This window comes from Tachysurus vachellii, chromosome 10 (genome assembly GCF_030014155.1).
Source record: "Tachysurus vachellii isolate PV-2020 chromosome 10, HZAU_Pvac_v1, whole genome shotgun sequence".
Classification (NCBI taxonomy): Eukaryota; Metazoa; Chordata; class Actinopteri; order Siluriformes; family Bagridae; genus Tachysurus; species Tachysurus vachellii.
This window is the reverse complement of record NC_083469.1, coordinates 10392158-10411415: the sequence shown is the minus strand read 5'-3', so window position 1 is coordinate 10411415 and position 19258 is coordinate 10392158. Positions and strand designations below refer to the sequence as shown.

The window sequence follows — 19258 nt, the reverse complement described above, 5'->3', positions numbered from 1 at the left end:
GCTATAGGAAAATAATCAGTAATGGATTGTGTGCTGTGGTAAATGTACATAAAGACTTAATATAACCATTTCAAGGTTGATAACACCATGCCTCATAGTGTTTTATTTCTCTTAACCCTCATATTTCTCATTCTCTTAATGAAAGTAAGACTTGCTCTCTTTTAATTTAGATATAGATAGGTTTGTGGTAAATGTTGTGAATTTCCATTAAATAATTTATTTCCTGTTATTAATTATATACTTACTATACTTATGTGGTAACAGGTTGTTCCCTCACAATGTTTTTTACCTCATGATAATTAACAGACAAACAAAACTGTCATTTTTCATTTTAATAATAAACATCAAATCCCTCTGTCTTTTTTGTGTTGGAAAACTTAAATTTACTTACGGCAAAATGTTATAAATCTATGACATTAATGACACCATTCAAAAGTGCTAAACAAACATCTCTATAGAAAACCTCACCATATTAATGAGTACATAGATTTTTTATTTTTTTATATGAAATATTTTAGATGTATTAGAGAGAGTGGATTCATGTTAATCTGTAATTTGCCATGCAGCTGGCATTACTGTCAGAACGGCTGTTATAGAAAATTAATAAACACCTTTGAGTTTAAAATTCACTGTTTTGTTCGAGAATAACTTGTGACTAATCAGCTTTATGCAGGAATATCATAAACTGTAAACTGTAAACTAAAAATGATGTTTATTTAACATTTTTAACCATTTTTCTTTTTATTTATGCCATCCATATCTAAATATGTATGTACCTATTAATGACTGATTGCATTGTTCATCTTTCATGTTCATAGCGGATTGCCAGCCCCCGTGTCAAAACCGCGGCTCATGTAGTCGCCCACACACCTGCGTGTGCCGCTCAGGCTATCAGGGACCACGCTGTGAGGAGGTTGCGCCTGAGCAGGTTTACATCCACACCGGCTCAACCAGAGTACTGATACCCATCCAGCCTGGAACGGACACCAAGCAGCATCAGTCTGCCCGCAGGAAACCCACTGAGAGACAAGCCAGTGAAAGCAATCCCAAAACTCAAACACCGAAGCCGCCAACTGGCAGAGTGGCCCATTCATCTGGGTAAGTCTCTCAACACCACACAAACACATAGATGGAAAATCACAGAATACATGAAAGCTGCCAGAGGAAAAGAAGCCATGATGAACGGTTATTTGGCACATTTTTTGTTGTTTTTTTCGTGTTATTTAGAATGCCATGCTTGTACAGAGGTGTTGTTGGTACATATGGGTTCACTCTGGTTACATTTTTTTCTGGTTAGGATTTTTTTATTTTGATTATGAAAGATAGTGCTTTGCATGTTTATCTAATGTAAATGTGCAAAATGCAGTTTAGTGTTGTAGCAAATTGGTTCATTTTGTACCCTCAATGTCATTCACTATTTCTTAAAGTCAAAACTGGAGCTACAGCTTCATGTAGCACTGAAGGCTTAAGGGCAGGTGTTATATATTTGGAGAAGTCTGATTCCACTAGATGACAAAATCTTTCCATTTAATAATGGGAATGCTTATAAAAAAGGCAATAAAAAAGATTAAAGAATAATCATATAATATTCAAAATGATGACCTATTACAAGGATAGCAAGTTTCATGTTAGACATTAGCACATGTTCCCTTCTCTGCTACTAACAGCCTTTGACACATTACTAATTAACACTATGCACAATGATTTTTTATTTTACATTATTTTGAACATGTATATCGGTGTGCTGCTGCTGTGTGTAGACTTTTTTTAATTAATATCAAGCTGTCAGCTTTTGACAGACTGTTCTGCTCTGTTATCAGTGCTATAAATGTCTTTTGATTGACGAGCAGATTTTCTTTAAGTATCGGCCAACCTTTTATAAAAACCACATCACTTTGATATGCAGAGAGACTGAAAGCTGATTGTTCTCACTTAGATATAAAGTATACTTGTAGATAAACAGTATATACATTTTTCCAGTAAGCATTATTCATAGTCAGACATCACTGAAAATAAACATTATGAAAGTCTTTGTATTGAAACTTGACATTTTAATTATAAGAAATATGAAATAAACCAACAGCTTTTTTGACTGTATAATATTTTAATTCTCCTGTTGTAGCGGTTAGCTTCAGAGCAGAAGATGGGAACCCAGATTTAATATGTTTTCCTAGGACAGTAGTGTAAGACATGGAAGAATTGACCACCTGCTCACCCTTAATGAACATGCTATTCATTTTCATGTTGTTCTCTCAGGGGAATTTGAAAACTCCGTAGTTGGGGAATCACAAAACAAAACACATAAACCAAGGGAAAACAAAGTAGCTATAATGTGCCAAGCAGGAAAGATGTGGTAACTTTTGCCATTTGCAACAAGAAATGTTCTGTTATTTGGAACAAATATTTTTTATTTTTATATTTTTATTGTTTTTATGTAACACTGTCTTTGCTCGTTGAGTCACCGGGCTTCACTACCATTGAATACTAATACGCACTCACGACAAAGACTCACCACTTAATGCATTCTGATATTCCTCCAACATAAAGGGGCTAAAGTTATTTTGAAAGTGGTCCTTAAAAGGTATCTGCCAGCAGTACAGTTTTGAACACTGATGCAAGGATTGGGCAGCTCTTGATCGGCGTGTTATTCCGGCTTGAACCCTGTTTTACAGTCAGTGCTGAAAGAAGCCACTTGTTCAGCTGTTTAAATATATCACTGTATGTCAACTATATACAAATAAGGCTTTAGCTTGTCATGATGTTCTCTACTTTGGAATCAATCCCAATGCTTTTCTAATCCTGTAAGTGCATATTAAGTTGTATTTCTGTATAAACGCTGACTTCGGAACTCATGTTTATCCAACTTGTCTGCTTGTAATATCTTAGCAAAGCTCTCTAATACAGTATATTTTACTTCACTTGAAACTTTTACTATTAGCTACTTTACCCCGACTGTCTAGTGTTGCTCGAATATATACCATTGGCAACAATCCACTTTGTAAATATGTAAATGTGTGCTTTATCCGGATGTTTGCGCTCTCAAATCAGATCAAATCTGTGTTTTGTAATTAATTCAAGGTTCTGTCTAAAGCAAACAGTTGCCATGAATGTGTTTACTTTGACATGTTGTCAGAGGACATTTTTGTGCTCTGAATCATGAGCCTTTGTGTTTGTACTATACCACAGCCAGACACGAGACACGAGTCCTAAATTCTGGGGACTATAAAGCTGTAAATGCATTTTTATTGTCAACTATTGTCACATACATCAAATGCTAAAACTAAATCAAACCTTAAATACAGACAAAACACATTTTTACATGCATACCTTTTGTACATCTAGAGGATTACAATTGATTATGACTTTTCAACAGTCCCAAGCTGTGACTCAAATCCTATACAATGACCATGCTTTATAAGGCTTTTACTGAACTAAGACATTAAGGAGATTAGCAAGATTAATAAATATTACCAAGTATACCTCTGGACTAAGATGAAAAGAAACAGTAGAAGTCAACCTTCTACCCCCAGACATGAGTAAGTCAGGCTCTTTATCTCCATGATCAGACCGTACTTCCAGCCTCATCAGCAGCATAGGAGCAATTCAAGGCCATTACCATAGAGAAAAGTGCCAAGACTGGATTAAAAAGTTCAGACGCTGTCTCCATGATTATTAGAAAGTCCTGCTGTTTTCATCCCATCATCTCTGTATCCTCTTCCTCAGCCCTGTCTGATAAGGTGGCACCTTAAACAACAAACTCAGAACTCAGCCAACCTGCTGAAATCTTTTTAGACAGGAACATTCCTGAAGTCAGTCCAAATTGCCTGGGTTAAACCTTTATGCCTTTTGCCACAGAGCAGACAGCATGTGCTATGTTGGCATGTCCTTTGAACCCTAAATTGTAAGGTATGTCCGCTGTCTGGCATGCAAGCAACACCTACTTTCTGTCATAACCTGTGCTTCTTGACACCCTGCTGTGCAAGGCAATGCCAAAACAAAAAATGCTGGATAGGTCTAAAGGGTGTCTTGGCTAAAGGTCCGTGGAAGCTGACATAGTGAAGGGCTTAAGGGTTTGTCTGGCTGTGCTGTGTCTAGCTGCCTGGGTCCAGACGCCCACTCCACACTTCGTGCCGCTGCCAGTTGGCGTCCTGCTGAAATTAAATCACTATTTGTAGACTGTCGGCAGGGCTGCTTAAGGTGAAAGTGCCTCTGTATTTTGTTTAAAGGAAGCTATTTGTCATCAGTGAACATTGGTTCAGCTCCATTACACAACTGCAGTAGGCATTTGTCCTTAAAGCTTTCTGCAAATGGCCGGGCAATGTTCGCATAAAAAAGCTAGGAAAGAATTATGCAGTTCAAAAGGGTTTGAGGAACTTTAGGAACATCAGAATTTGGGTTTGATCTTGAAGCAACCAGCCAAACAGACTGATAATGTGATAAATATAAATAGATGATACCGATAACTATAAGTTTGATAAAAATAAATGAAAAATGATTAACAAAACAAACAAACAAGAACAAACCAAATATAAAAAAAGGACTTCCTATGCATTTCTGATCAGTCACTGTCACTGGGATTAATCTATGTTTAATCTTTTGTCAATTATTTTTTGACCCATAGTCCTTCCTGATAAATTCTTTGACTTTTCATTGATTTAGGCTCATGTTCATCATCATGCCCTCTGAAATCTAATCTGCTATCTGTATATGAATTAGGATCATTTTCAAATGCATTCTACTGTCGAGCATGCAGCATTCACTCTCAATAGGTCAGTATCATATGCCTTACTATTCCATCCCTTGTCTACATTGCTCCAGTAGTTATGAACAGCTGCAGAGGTGATAAGTTGAGCCAGACAGTCTGAGCATTGGGCCCTGTTTGGCCTCCCATCCTGTTCTCTGTGACATCAGGGCTTCACAGGATGATGAGTGGTGTGATCTGGGTTTGCGTGTGCAGCACACACTTTTGGTGCTCCCAGAGGTAATCTGTTTCTCTGGCCAACTCTTAGATAATGCTAGGTGGAGAATGGTAAACTAGCTTTGTGGGCTGTTTTGAAGGAAGCTCTGCCTTTCTAATCTGAGGTGAGTGCTTGGAACATCTTGAAAACAGTCCGAAACCTTACCTACTAAGATTTAAGTTATGGCCTGATGCTTTGTGAGCTGTTGCACCTTGATTTGAAATGGGACAAGTGGAATCCTTGGAATAGTCTACAAGACCACCACTGGAACTTGTACTGCAGTAACAGTCCATAATATCTGGAGTGATATATTCATTCGTTCATTCATTTTCTACCGCTTATCCGAACTACCTCGGGTCACGGGGAGCCTGTGCCTATCTCAGGCGTCATCGGGCATCAAGGCAGGATACACCCTGGACGGAGTACCAATCCATCGCAGGGCACACACACTCTCATTCACTCACGCACTCACACACTCACACACTAGGGACAATTTTCCAGAGATGCCAATCAACCTACCATGCATGTCTTCGGACCGGGGGAGGAAACCGGAGTACCCGGAGGAAACCCCCGAGGCACAGGGAGAACATGCAAACTCCACACACAGAAGGTGGAGGCGGGAATCGAACCCCGACCCTGGAGGTGTGAGGCGAACGTGCTAACCACTAAGCCACCCTGCCCCCCAGGAGTGATACATATACTTTAAAAAAAAACTGTTGGAGAATATCTCTGAGAACCAGGGATAGCAATACACATTAAAAAATCAGTGTGTCAACACTTTTGTAATTTAGAACATTTGTACTTTAGGGGCTACTCTAAGTTCACAGTGGGTGGCTCACAGATTTAGGCCATTCTCATTTACACATTTGGTGGTTTTAGAAGTATCTGAAGCCTACTGAGTGATAAACTGGTTAAAGGCATGATTCCCTATTGCACTGCCTCTTAGTCACATCCTGCTCACTTGTTACTGTTGCTGTATGACTAAAACCAGCACTTAGTGACCAAAGATTTACTCAGACACCAGAACCTCTCCTCAGGGGAAATTTGAGGTTTCTGTGTGAGTTTTAAAATGATTAACTAAGACCAATCTTTCATTTTTACTGTAACCTCAAGACTAAATATAGTTCAACAAAACTGCTGCCAGTGCAGGCCAGTTGTATTTATTCTAGAAGCAGACGTGTTGATATGAAAGGATATGCATCTACTTCTAACAGAATTGGTATCAGTATTTGTAGGAAATATTATGAGCAATAAAACGACACCTATCAGCGCTAGAAGTTTTATATGTTTTACCTTCCAATACTTGCAGTCTTTGTTCTACTATAAATGGTAGAACTACTGTAAGGAGCAACATGACCTTTGGGAAGACACAGAATTCACTACTGAGCTGTCAGTGTGTTGGAAAAATGTGCAACCCGCTTTGCATATAGTTTATAAACATGGTTTTATCACAGTGATCTCAGATCTGCAGCATTTTGTGTACAGTTTTGCACAGTACATTTCTGTCTGGTAAAGCTATCCCATAGAACCAGCTAGAAATCTGCTCTTCCAATCTAGCCGGATTTACACACTTCATCCCCCAAGCCAGACAGGAAGCAAGTCACCAGAGCTTTAAGATTCTTTAATGAAAGACTTCACATATAAAGTATCTTCCATTCCCTTTGGAAATTGACATACTCTTTATGTTAATCATTATTTCTCCTTATGTTGTGGCCTGTGAAAACCATGACATGGTAATATCTAAAAGCAGTTGATCAAGTGAGACGTTCACTGTGCGAGGAAATAGTACTTACAATATATGGCCAAATGTTTGTGGACATATGATCATCATCCTCATGTGAGCCTTTACCCAAACTGTAGCCACACAGTTGCATAGAATGTCTTTGTATGCTGTAACTTTACAATTTCCCTGCCTAATTGTTCGCAAACATGTTCCAGCATTACAATGCCCAGTATGCACAAATCAAGATGCTTTCTTTTGAGGTTGGAGTGGAAGAATTTCAGTGTCCTGCACAGAACCCTGAATTCAACCCCATTGAACACCTTTTTTGATGAACTGGAACACTGACTGCACCCCAGACCTTCTCACTCAACATCAGTGCCTGACCTCACTAATGCTCTTGTAGCTGAATGGGTAAAGTCCCACAAATCGAGAGGAAAGTCTTATTATACCACCCAAGGAGGACCTCAATCCGGAATGGGATGATCAAAAAGCACATGTGAGATTGAGGAAGGCTTCGCCCAAATTCTAGTGCTTCTGGCTCACAAATTCACTTCCTGTCTGTCAGCCATTAAAGCAGGTTTTCTACCACTATTACACAAAGTATAGGTAGTTATATCTTTCCCTTAGTTTTAAGGTATTTTTCAATTCCTAAATAGTGTCATGAATGAATAAATGTCACTTTTAAATGGTTTTATGCTTTTACAATTACTGCTTAATTTTTATTATTTTCGTCTGAATAATTTCTCCATAAAGGTAAAAAATGTGACAGTAGATGGTGACGTAGTGCTTCCTGCTGGTGGGTGTACTGGTGATGCAGGGTGGACCTTTGACCTTTGGCTTTCCTGTTGGGCAGTGTGACTGTGCAGTGTGGAGGGTGTGATGGGTTAGGACTTTCCGGAGCCAAGGGGACATCCTCTTCGGTGATTTAGGGCAGCTGTTCTGTAGGGTTTCTCTGAAAACACTGGATTATGTAAACAAAAAATGCAGACTCAGCATTCCACATGAACCCTTGACCTACTACGCCAAATGCATTATTACACCTTTATAACATTACAACTGCTAGATTTTATTTATTTGTTCCCCCCTTTTTATGCATTGTTTTCCAATACATAAACTAGTCAGTTAAAGTAGACTGCTTCAGATGCTTTTAAGAATAGTTAACAAAATGACTATTTATCGCAGAAAATCTGATAAGGAATCGTCAGCATTTAATCCTTAACCTAATTGTGTTATTTAGCAATTTAGGCCGTATTGACTGCTGGAATAAATTAGAGAGAAACCATTTGTGAATGCAGTTCATGATAATGATATAGAGAATATTTCAAAACATGTGGTAACACTTTTCCTAAAGATTTCCTTATTAGAATTTTGTATTCATGAAATTGCCTGCAGAGCATAAACTACTAATATATTTATTATGGTTTCCTTATAATTAATTACTGTTCAAATATATGAACTGTGTTTAGTAGTTATAGAATTATCGGATTTTAATTGTGGAGAGATTATGAGGTCTTTACATGTCTGCTTTTAGTCCTAGTGTGTTCTGTACCTGCTTGGATAGAAGACTGTGTGTAGAAATGAACTCTTTAGGTATTTGAAGTTGGTGTCATGCATTTCATCTGTGATTGTGTATGTCTTATTTGGCTAATTTACAATGCATGTGTATGTAGCCAGTCACATTGCTCAGTTAATATCAGTTCTTATCGGTTCTACATTGCACATTGCAAGTTTAGCACATTGACTCCTGTCCTGTTGAATAGATGAGTTTCACCATTGAACCACAATCTTTCCTCTTTCCTTCCTTACACTCACTCTCTCTATCTCTTTCTCTGGTTCTGGCTGTCCTTTCCACCCTGCATTCTCACTCCTCACTTCAAGTGTTAGTGAAAATTGATGCACTTGAGCAATTGACATGTTATATGGGCCTCTAGTGGCAAACTTGAGTTTCAGCTAGTTTGCAGTTTAAAAAAAAACAGCCAGAAAACATACTCAGGAAACAGCAACTACAAGTATGAGCATGTTCTCTTTTACTGAAATATAGCTGTGTCGATAAAGAAACATAGTCCAGATTGAAATTGGAAAGGTTCCATGCAGTTTTATGTTTGGATTTTGAGTAAAAGCTCAAACGTTCCTCTGATATACAGTGGTGTAGTGTCTAACTGTGTAATCACAAACGAAATTACAGCTAAAATCTTTCCAGTGACCTCATTTTATACAAAAAAAGTAGCATGTGCCTTGGTTCTAGCATCTACTGATGATCCTTGAATTGAAAAGATAGAAACCATGAAGTAATGGAAAATGTTATACTTAAGTGAAAGAAGGGATGTTTTGTCAAGTGTTAGTTAGAATGATATTTGACTGAAAGTTAAAATGTGTCCACCTGTTGCAGAATAGTGTTGTGGCCAACATACAGTACTCCTTGGTCAAAAGAAAAATAGCAAAAAGTTTCCATCCAAGTCTAGATTTGAGGGGGCTAAACTTTTTAAAAAGACCCTTCCTTTTTTAATATTAAGGTTATTGTATATAATTCCTGCTTTGCAACCACATGACTGGTTCAAATGGATCTTAATATCACCATCAAAAAGAATATAAATGTCTAATGTTTGTCTTTTAAGGCACTACCATGATTTTGTAATCACCTTCATAGTCAGATTGAACACCCAGTTTCGAAAATTAATTGACTGAACTATTATAGCTGAAAAGATGAGCCAGCATTGGTAAGTGTTCCTTGTGTTGCCCTAATGTACCATTTAGACAGAGTGGCAATCATATACTGGTTGCTGGATGTCATCACCATCAACAGTAGGCAGGCTGGATACCCAGTCCCTATAGCTGCAATACAAATTATCAGATGAGATGCAGATTGTATTATTTGTAGGCTTCGCAATATGCTGTGCTGGTACATGGGCATTGCTGTGCACAACTTCTGGTTATATACGGTTAACCGCACTTCCCCCAGCGTCATGAATTTGGTGTCCATCTGTGAGCACCTTTCCAGTTCATTCCTAAGATATTCTGTTTTTCATAACATTGTGGCCTACATTATCCAGATGGCTTGGCAGTTTAGAGTGGTAGTGACTTATGTAATTGTGATTCTTTGAACCTTAGATAACTGCAGCCACCACTGACCTGGCAAGAACATGTCAAGAAGGTTCCAAGGAAAGATGGCAGTTGTATTTATAGTAAACACTGCATCATACATCACTCTGAGTCTTTGCTGGAAGGTCTCTGCATGTCAGTCTATGTACACAAGAATGTAAACAGGTGATACGTACTGCCATTGGTGGCTATCCTGAATTCATAGAAGCGGAATTATGTTAGAATTGCTTTTTTATATGAAACTATATGTAACTATATGTATATGAAACTATATGCATTACAGGGTAACATACATAACATACTCAGAGTAAAGTGCTGTCCATCTCATTCTGCATACAAGAGCAGAGCATTCTGATGTGTCACTATGATCGACAGGGGAACGCTATTGAATTAGAGTAATTAAAGAACATGTTCATTTAGGTAAAATCCTCTGAAATGATATGTCATTTAGTCATGATATAGAATTACTTAAGTATTCTTAACATCAGGGAGCATGAACAGACTGGGCCTTTAATTAAGACATCTGTCTTCTAGCACTTTAATCCTTCTTTAAATGAAGCAAAATGTGCCATGATCAGCAGTATCTTCTCCAAAAGGACAGTGAGTGGAGATGTTTTGAATACACAACAGTGCAGTCATTTGGGGTATACTGTAATTGTTCACTGATGTTTGGCCCCGTGCATTATGGATAATAGAGGAGACCGTAATCCAAGGCTTTATCTTAAATGCCAGGTGCAGGGCTGTGTTGCAAGCACATTAAATGAAAACAGGCAACACATTTTTCTTAAGACTAAGATTTTGGATCCATTGGCCTTAAAGCCATGATGTAATAAAATATATAATGAATTTGATTTTGCTTGGCATGATGACATGTTGGAGTTATATATTTGAACAACTAAATATATATTTGTCAAGTTGTATAATAAATGTTTGGCAATTTAATCAAGGCATTTAGAAGCATTTTAAAGGCTAATTCTCTTAATATGGCAGGGGATCTACAGCCAGAAGAATAAAAATACTAATAAATATCTAAACAAGCTTCCTATGCTGTATGCCTACTGTCATAAAAAAGAAACGATAGGCATTTGGAGAAGGTTGTAATGAGTAGAGTTAAGGCAATGTTCTCCTTCATCATTAAGTGTCTGATTGAATCCACATGCTTGTGGGTAAAATATTACAACATGGTAAATTGATAATGAAGGCATTTGCTCTTTACATACTATTAAGTCTTGGAAAAGACAGATGTTGATAAAAGTCAATTACATGAAAATTACTGAAATATAATTAGATAAGGTGCAATACCGTTTCCTAGCTTTATAATGGAATTGTGGTAATAAGGTTAAAGTTCAGAAAGTCAGGATTCATTTCTGTTCAACTGAAAAAAGAACACAACATTGAGCTTGGTAATGATGCACTACCACACAGATCACAAAGAAGCAATATTAAATTAAATTAAAGCTGACATCCTGGATTATAACATTTAAATCCACCCTGTTGGTGTACAGAGCCAAAAGGAGCCATGTGTCCCTGTCCAATTAAATTTAGGGTGCTCTAAATGTACCGGAAAGCAGAAAAGGCTAAACGGTGTTTTGTCTTACACCACAGTCTTGCAGACCTGCATATGAGAGTGACCACAAGAGGTTAAAGTCGTCCAAAGGGTTGCCGTGTAAGTTCGTACTTCGACATGACAAAAACCTCTGACTTATTTTTGTTTTACTTCACTGAGGACAAAGATCATACCAGCTTTCCGTATGCTGTCAAGAGTGCTGTGCCAAAACAACTTTTATTACACACTTTGATATATATTTATGGGGAAAATATTGCCATTTATATATTTCAGAGTCATTGTAAATGTTAGGTGCAAGGGCTAATGAAAACAGTGAGACAGCAACCTTGTACATAATGCCTGGGAAAAGCTGATACATTAGGTATGGGTGGTTTACCGCTATGAGGGAAGCTGGGTGTTATTTCCGTGAGTAATAGTGGATCTTAATGTATAAACGGCATGGCTACCGCACCCCTACTGCCTCCCTCATAGCTCTATTTCCCACAGATTTCAGAAAATAAGTCAACATTACATAGTCTTAATTACGACCACACTGTTGGGAACGTATTGTGTACTCTAGCGTAGTCCAGTGGATCTAAAATTTATAAAGGTCTAGTTACATAAAACAGCCCTGGCTTAGAGTGGAGAAGCTAACAAGAGTGAATGGCAGTTTGGTGACAAGAGTTACCTTTTAAAAAGGGCGAGGGGCATCATCAAAGATCCCTCTCACCCCAACCACGGACTGTTTACACTTCTCCCATCGGGCAGACGCTATCGTTGTCTCAGAGCCAGGACAAATAGACTGAAAAATAGCTTCTTTCCTGTGGCTGTTTCTGCACAATCACCACTGTCACTTTTCTTCTGTGTTTTGCACTATTTGGCACCAAAAAAAACCATGCATCCTTGCTCCACCCAAAAACTATCATTACACTTCTGTATGTCCATCCATATTTGTTCTGTTTATTATGTGTATACTGTATATGTGTATATATATATATATATATATATATATATATATTCATTCATTCATCTACCGCTTATCCGAACTACCTCGGGTCACGGGGAGCCTGTGCCTATCTCAGGCGTCATCGGGCATCAAGGCAGGATACACCCTGGACGGAGTGCCAACCCATCGCAGGGCACACACACACTCATTCACTCACGCAATCACACACTAGGGACAATTTTCCAGAGATGCCAATCAACCTAACATGCATGTCTTTGGACCGGGGGAGGAAACCGGTTACACTGCCACTTGTAAATAAGCTATCTATGCACTTCTGGTTAGATGCTAACTGCATTTCATTGGCTCTGTACATGTACCTTGCACAGTGACAATAAAGTTGAATCTGATCTGATCTAAAAGCATTATGGACTATAAACAAAGGAAACAGTTTTATTTGGTATTTAATGTGGTGAGAATAAAAGCATATTTGCCTGTCTATTCATCTTTAAACATTCTGTATTTGTTGTTAGTTTGCTAAACAGAGCAGAGAGATAAATAAAAGGGAAAATTGGCTTAATTCGGCAATCACTATCATCTTTGTGAAGCAGTGTCTTTAGCCCTGTAGCTAGTCTCTGGTCTAATGAGCTGTTTTAGGTTGTGTATTTAAATGCATGTGATTTATCTGCCACAACACAGGAGCTGTTGGAGTCAGTGAACTACAGCATTTTCTTATATGCTTATCTTATATAATTTCATGTAATTATATTGAGTATTTACATAATAAAGTCACATTTTCTTATGTACAGAAAATGTGATTTTTAAGCCAGAAGAAATTTTGAAGACAATAAAAATTTGGAATGATTCTTGGAATGATTCTGTCATTCTTAAAGCACTTTTCATAGTCCCAAAGTCTCTTCATTACAAGCTTAATAACAATTATGCCATTTGCCAGTGTGCTGTTGTTCCAAATTAGCCTGATGATCTACATGTTCGGATTCTCAAACTTAAATTACGTATGGTGTGGTTTGAGGATTTTACGAGAACTTGGGCAAATTTGGATTTCTAGTTGACCTCCACCAGACGCCACTTATCACCTCTTCGCCAACCAGCTTTCTGACTGATGCTAATAATGCCAAGCTCTTATACAACAAATGGCATTTGGCTGACTCACCAGTTGGTTCAGATGGAAACATAAGCATTACTCATATTGTGTAAATATGAATAAATCATTTTTTTCCCTCTTTATTGAAAGGTTATTTCTTGGCATGACAAAGTGTCTAAATTTACACAGAACACTAGTGAATTGTTACCCTAACCAGAGATTTTTGCTATCGCTGTCCCCCCTTTTCTTAATTTTTTTCCAGTCCATTGCTAAATATAGGGTCTTGGAATCGTGCCACTGTTTTACTGTTGCTCTGTTGCTGTCCATTTGCTCTCAGTACTCGAAATACCAGACCAGGCAGCTGATGCCAGAGAGTCCTGTCTGATGTCAGAGAGATTTGTTTAGACAGTCAGTGCATAGCCAACTGACTATTTCCATCCCTCAAACACAGCCTTCATATCAGAAAATTTCTGCATTAACTGATCGATGCTAAATTCTTGGATGTTAGATGTGGGTTCGTTCTTTCCAAACAGTTCAGAAAGACAAATGGACTTTGCTATGATGAAATGGCTTCTCTGAACCTACTTCTACATTTTCAGACACAACTGCAAACTTAACTGCATTTTTGGTGCTCTGTAGAAAATAGAGGCCCTACAGAACAAAATGTGAATGTGTTGGTTAAACAGTTCATTAGACAGAGGATTATCTTCAAACGGTTAGAATGTTGTAATGTCAAATTTAAAGACAACGGCTGCACAAAGTTGTGTTATCAGTTTAATTTTTATTTTTGTGCTTTTTTTCTGGTAACTCAAAAGAAGACATACATAAAGACTTTTTCGTTTTTTGGACTTTTGTTATCAAATAGGGAAAACAGTGAGAATTTATGCCTTAGATTTCTCTTTTGAATTATCATAGTTTGATAAACTAGGTCTGTTTAGCAGTCTGTGGTCTCAAGCCTTCTCTCCCATGGTAACATTTGTTCTACAAAGGGACCTACAGGACTGCTGTTTCCACTAGCCACCTAAATGCAAACAATCATCAATTCAGCATTGCAGCGATTGGTGTTGAACAGTTTACCCACCTACCAATGTGCAGTGGTTGGCACACCCACAAAGCCCATGTACTGAATGTCCCAGCAGAAACTTGGCTTCTGTCTCTCAGCTCTCTCTGCATCCAATTTTACAGGAAAACATTCATGGAATCTGTTCTTGTCCTTAAAACATCTTCTAGTTTTCATCAAATTTAAATTTTATTTCCCTATGTTTACTTGATCTGTTGACTAAATGACAACAGTGGAAAGAACACGTTATTTTCCTCTCTAAGAAAGATGAAATGCTAATGACTGAATGTGGAGAGAATTCTATGAGAAAATGTCAGAGCCAAAAGAACTGCCATGAGTAGTAATACAGCATGCTGGGCCAAAACTAAGAAGAGCTTTTTCTTGTTATAGAGTAAATTTGCTAGGATGCAATATATCTAACTTAGACTAAAAATATGTTCACACGCAAATTTGCAGCAACTTCAGTGGTACATATACTATGGATATGACCTAGCATTTGTTGAAATGTCTTATGAAATGAATTTCCCACTTAATATAATAAATATTTGTTACTTAAGTAGACATTATTTTATGTACTTCATCTAATGTGATTTAGCTGTATAACTTCATAAGAATTAATACAATTGAATGAGAGGCTACAAACAGCCTGAACATCAACAATAACAAAAATCAGTGCCGTGTTACCATGTAAGCAATAACTTAAAACTGTTAACTTTAAATGTTAAAACTGTATACTTAAAATTAGAAAACAATTAAATAAAGTGTTATTACTGTTATTTAATTGAATTCAGTTAAAAAGTATTAAACTACAAACAAGGTGGGTTATGCTTGTAATGATAAAATCAACACATTTATTTTTTATTTTTTTATTTTTATTTCACACTACATTTGGTTGAAATTGTGAAATAATGTAAATAGTGAAGCCTATGTTTGACTTTATTACTAAATTTTTTTTTATTAAATTTTATTATTAAATTTATTTGGTTTGAGTTCAAGTTGAGTTCAATTAGAACTAAAGCGAGGTAGTAAGGAGTTTGGCTTACTGTGGAATTTAAAGGAAAAAAAATAAGAAAAGCCTAATGGGTGAAGTTTTATCAGGAATATTATTATTCATTTAAATATGAAAATGTCTCATTTATTATTAAAGCGATGTTTCTTTCTTATTACTGAGTTTTTATCCCTCAGACATCAAGATTCCTGTCTGTGAGATATCTCAAGAAAGGGTGGTGGGATTTATCTATAGTTAATAGAATATTTATAGTATTATCATTTTAACTAGCAGTTGAACTGATTAGATGTTGTAATTAATCCAAACAGGCTTTGAATAGCTTCTATCTTTTTTGTAACTTATTTTAAGAATAGTTCAGGCATACAAAATAGTGATGATAATGACAGTGGAGCTGTGAGATCATGCTAATGAGAAACTCAGATGGATGCACAGACAACCCAAAAGCATGGTGGAGGCATACTATTAAAGGAAACCTTTATATTACCTAGCACATTAAAAACCTTTGAATGGTACTACATTTGTTCATTTGTTCATTCATTCATTCATTCATTCATTCATTCATTCATTCATTCATTCATTCATTTATTCATTTATACACTTCATTTGAATAAGACACCACAGTCCATCACAGAGCACTTTAGTTTAGAAGAGCCACTTCACTTACAGACATATTTTTTATATTCCTTTAAGGACCCAAAGGAAACCCACATGGGGGACATGGGGAGGACATGCAATGGTAGGGTATATACTGTATATCTTAATAGACTAATTTACAGAAGTGGAGATGTGGGTGTGGTAATGTTATACTTGTATAGAAACTAGTTTTTCATAAGCTGCTGTTAAGAAGTTGTATGTTAAGGTTTTTCCATGAGGATTGGATGATATATCAGGTATGAAAGCCAAAGAAGAATATCAGAGGGTTGTGAGTTCAAATCCCAGGGCAACCCAGATACCACTGATGTGCCTTTGAGCATCAAGTGTGTGTTAACCATCAAGTGTTCAGATGTATCCTGCCTCAGTTCTAAGCTGTTTTTGATTAACAGAACAGCCAACTGAATGGGTGTAACTCTATATCTTCCTGACTCATGAACTGTTCTCCATCAGGTGAATCCATCAACACTCTTCAGGTGGCTGAACACTAATTGTCTGGAGTGTAATATGTCCTTAGTGGCATGGCTGAGTTTTGATTTCTCAGAGACGGGAAGTAGAACCAGTCCTCACCGGTTTATTCTTCTCACAACTCAGAGAAACTGTCAACTCCATCAAGATCACACACTGCTGAGCTTTTCCCATGTGTCGTTAGTGTTGATAGCACAACTCTCTGTTGTGGTATCACTGTGACCAGTCTGCTGGTGTGTGGAGAATTTGTGGGTAACATTAATGTGTCAGTAAAGACATAAATTTGAGTTAGCTTGTAAGAAAGGTTGGTTATTTGACATGAAAATATTTTTATATGGTACTATGTTGTACTGTATGTCTCAACCATGGGAATAAAGTATATGACTAAATCACTTATCCTGATTAAATTGACCAAACACAGCTCATATTTGGACTTTTACTGACCCCTGGAACATGTTATTCTGAGCTGTTGGTTGAGATGAACAAGATTAAAAGTGCAGGAAGCTCAGAAGTTGTCACACTTACATGAAGTTCTTCTGTGCAGGGGAGTAGACAGACCGTCTACAATGGGGTCAAACAGGTTAGACCCAATGATATTATTTGGATGGTAAACAAGGGTGGAGTCAAATAATATTTCATATCTATAGAAAGTGACATAATATGACTGGCTGTAGCTGTGTAATGGTTTGTTTCTCATCTAGCAAGTTACAAACACATTGTTACTAACATACCATTAGGTTACATTTAATGGTGCAAGAAACATGAATTCAATAATTGTAGCTAATAAAAAACTGGTGAAATCCTACGGAAGCGTATTGCATTCACTTGAGGAAAAAAATCTACTCTATTTTTCTGAATTAACGAGTTAATTATCTCAGAATTATGAGATCATTTTTCATGAATAAAAAGTTTTTTGCTCTGTTTTTCTGAATTAACGACTTAATTATCTCAAAATTATGATATATCCGTGAAGCATACCATATCGGTTCAACTGATCCTGGAGAAACACAGCAACGTCAACAGATCAGAATGTTCTTTTCGTCTGAACAGGCGCAAAGTCTTGAGGGGTCTGTGCAAAGTTACTTAAATATTAAAGACAGCAGTATCTCCCAATGTCTCAAACCCAAAGTAAAATAAAACCGGATTAAACTTGAAAGGCGGGACATGTTTACTTCCATGCAATCCACCTAAAATAGAGCTCCTGGCAGGATTTTGAGGGATCTCATTAATTCAGAAAAACAGAACAATTAATTTTTATTTTTTTTTTTTATGAAAAATGATCTCATAATTCTGAGATAATTAACTCAATAATTCAGAAAAACAGAGCAAATACATTTTATTTCAAGAAAAATGTATCTCATAATTTTGAGATAATTAAGTTGTTAATTCAGAAAAACAGAGCAAAAAACTTTTTATTCATGAAAAATTATCCCATAATTCTGAGATAATTAACTCGTTAATTCAGAAAAACAGAGTAGATTTTTTTTGTCCTCGAGTGAATGCAATACGCTTCCGTAAAATCCAGTGTTATTGTCAGACATTTTATTATGGAAAGTAGAAACAAACCAGTGAAAACAAGAACCATTAATATGATCTATCAATACATATTTTGACATGACATCAAGACATGCTGCATCCCACGTTTCCTTTTGTTGCTACTATGCACTAATGGTATGTACTCTGTTTGTAAAGAAAAAGTGCACACTTTAAAGTGTGTAGCCAAAGCGTATGCAAGTACTGGGACTAAATTGTCTTAATACTAAATTGTCACATAAAGGAAGACAATGTTGGTGCATAGTTACACACACTGTCCAGTAAACCAAACTTCTTGTTGCATTTCAGCATTTCTTCACTCACTATTCCTTATATCATTTACTGTATACTATGTCATTTCATTCAGCATTCCCTTGATTTATTTTCTCCACATTTCCACTATATTTGCAGGTTGGATTTAGCAAAGCAAACCATCACAAAATCCTCTCTCCTTGTGCAAGGTGTTATGGGCAATATTAGCTTATAAAGGGTCCACAATTCCAAAATAATTCTAATCCCTGATACTGACCATGGTCATCAGGGTCTATGTGGCAAGCTAGTATGAGATATAGGGGCTGATGGGTAGAGTAGTTCTGTGCCATTTCATACTGCCATAACAGTTATGCCTTTAGATCTTGAATATTTTTAAAAACACAATCTACATATGTTTGGCCAAAATTTGCTTATATGTTTGTTGTGGTCAGTGGACTTGGGGAATAATTTGTTACTGTCTTAGCTAGCTAAACGTGTTAGCTCCTGTACTTGTTAAAAGTCCTAGCCTATGGACAATGATGAAAATAGCTTCCTATGTGTGAGTACTGTTTGGGGATATCTCATACATAATGACCCTTTCACACTTACCAGATAAAGTCCACGAACAAAACAGAACAGTTCTGAAGAGAATGCTTTCATCAATTGTGTCCACATCTGTTGAAGCTTGTAGGCTTTGTCTTATTTAAATTTAATGACATAATGAACAACAGTTTGAAACAATATACTTACAAAGCACACTGACACGCTTTACAAAGCTCTTATGTAATTAGATTTGTCTGTTTCGATTACAAAGAACATGCAATGGATATTACGTGGCTCTTATCATTCCCCAAGGGATTGATGATGTCTAGACTATAGTGATTCCCCTTTAATAATGACCTTCTGCTTCT

The 19258-nt window shown here is 36.9% G+C and overlaps 1 protein-coding gene across 1 annotated transcript in view; it reads left to right on the top strand.

Annotated features, from left to right (window-relative positions):
- The window catches only part of LOC132852245 (latent-transforming growth factor beta-binding protein 2-like), a 103269-nt gene that overhangs the window by 17134 nt on the left and 66877 nt on the right, over positions 1–19258 (top strand). Inside the window, exon 3 of the mRNA XM_060879325.1 lies at positions 819–1098. Coding sequence (XP_060735308.1) covers positions 819–1098 — 280 coding nt within the window. The remainder of the gene's footprint in view (positions 1–818; positions 1099–19258) is intronic.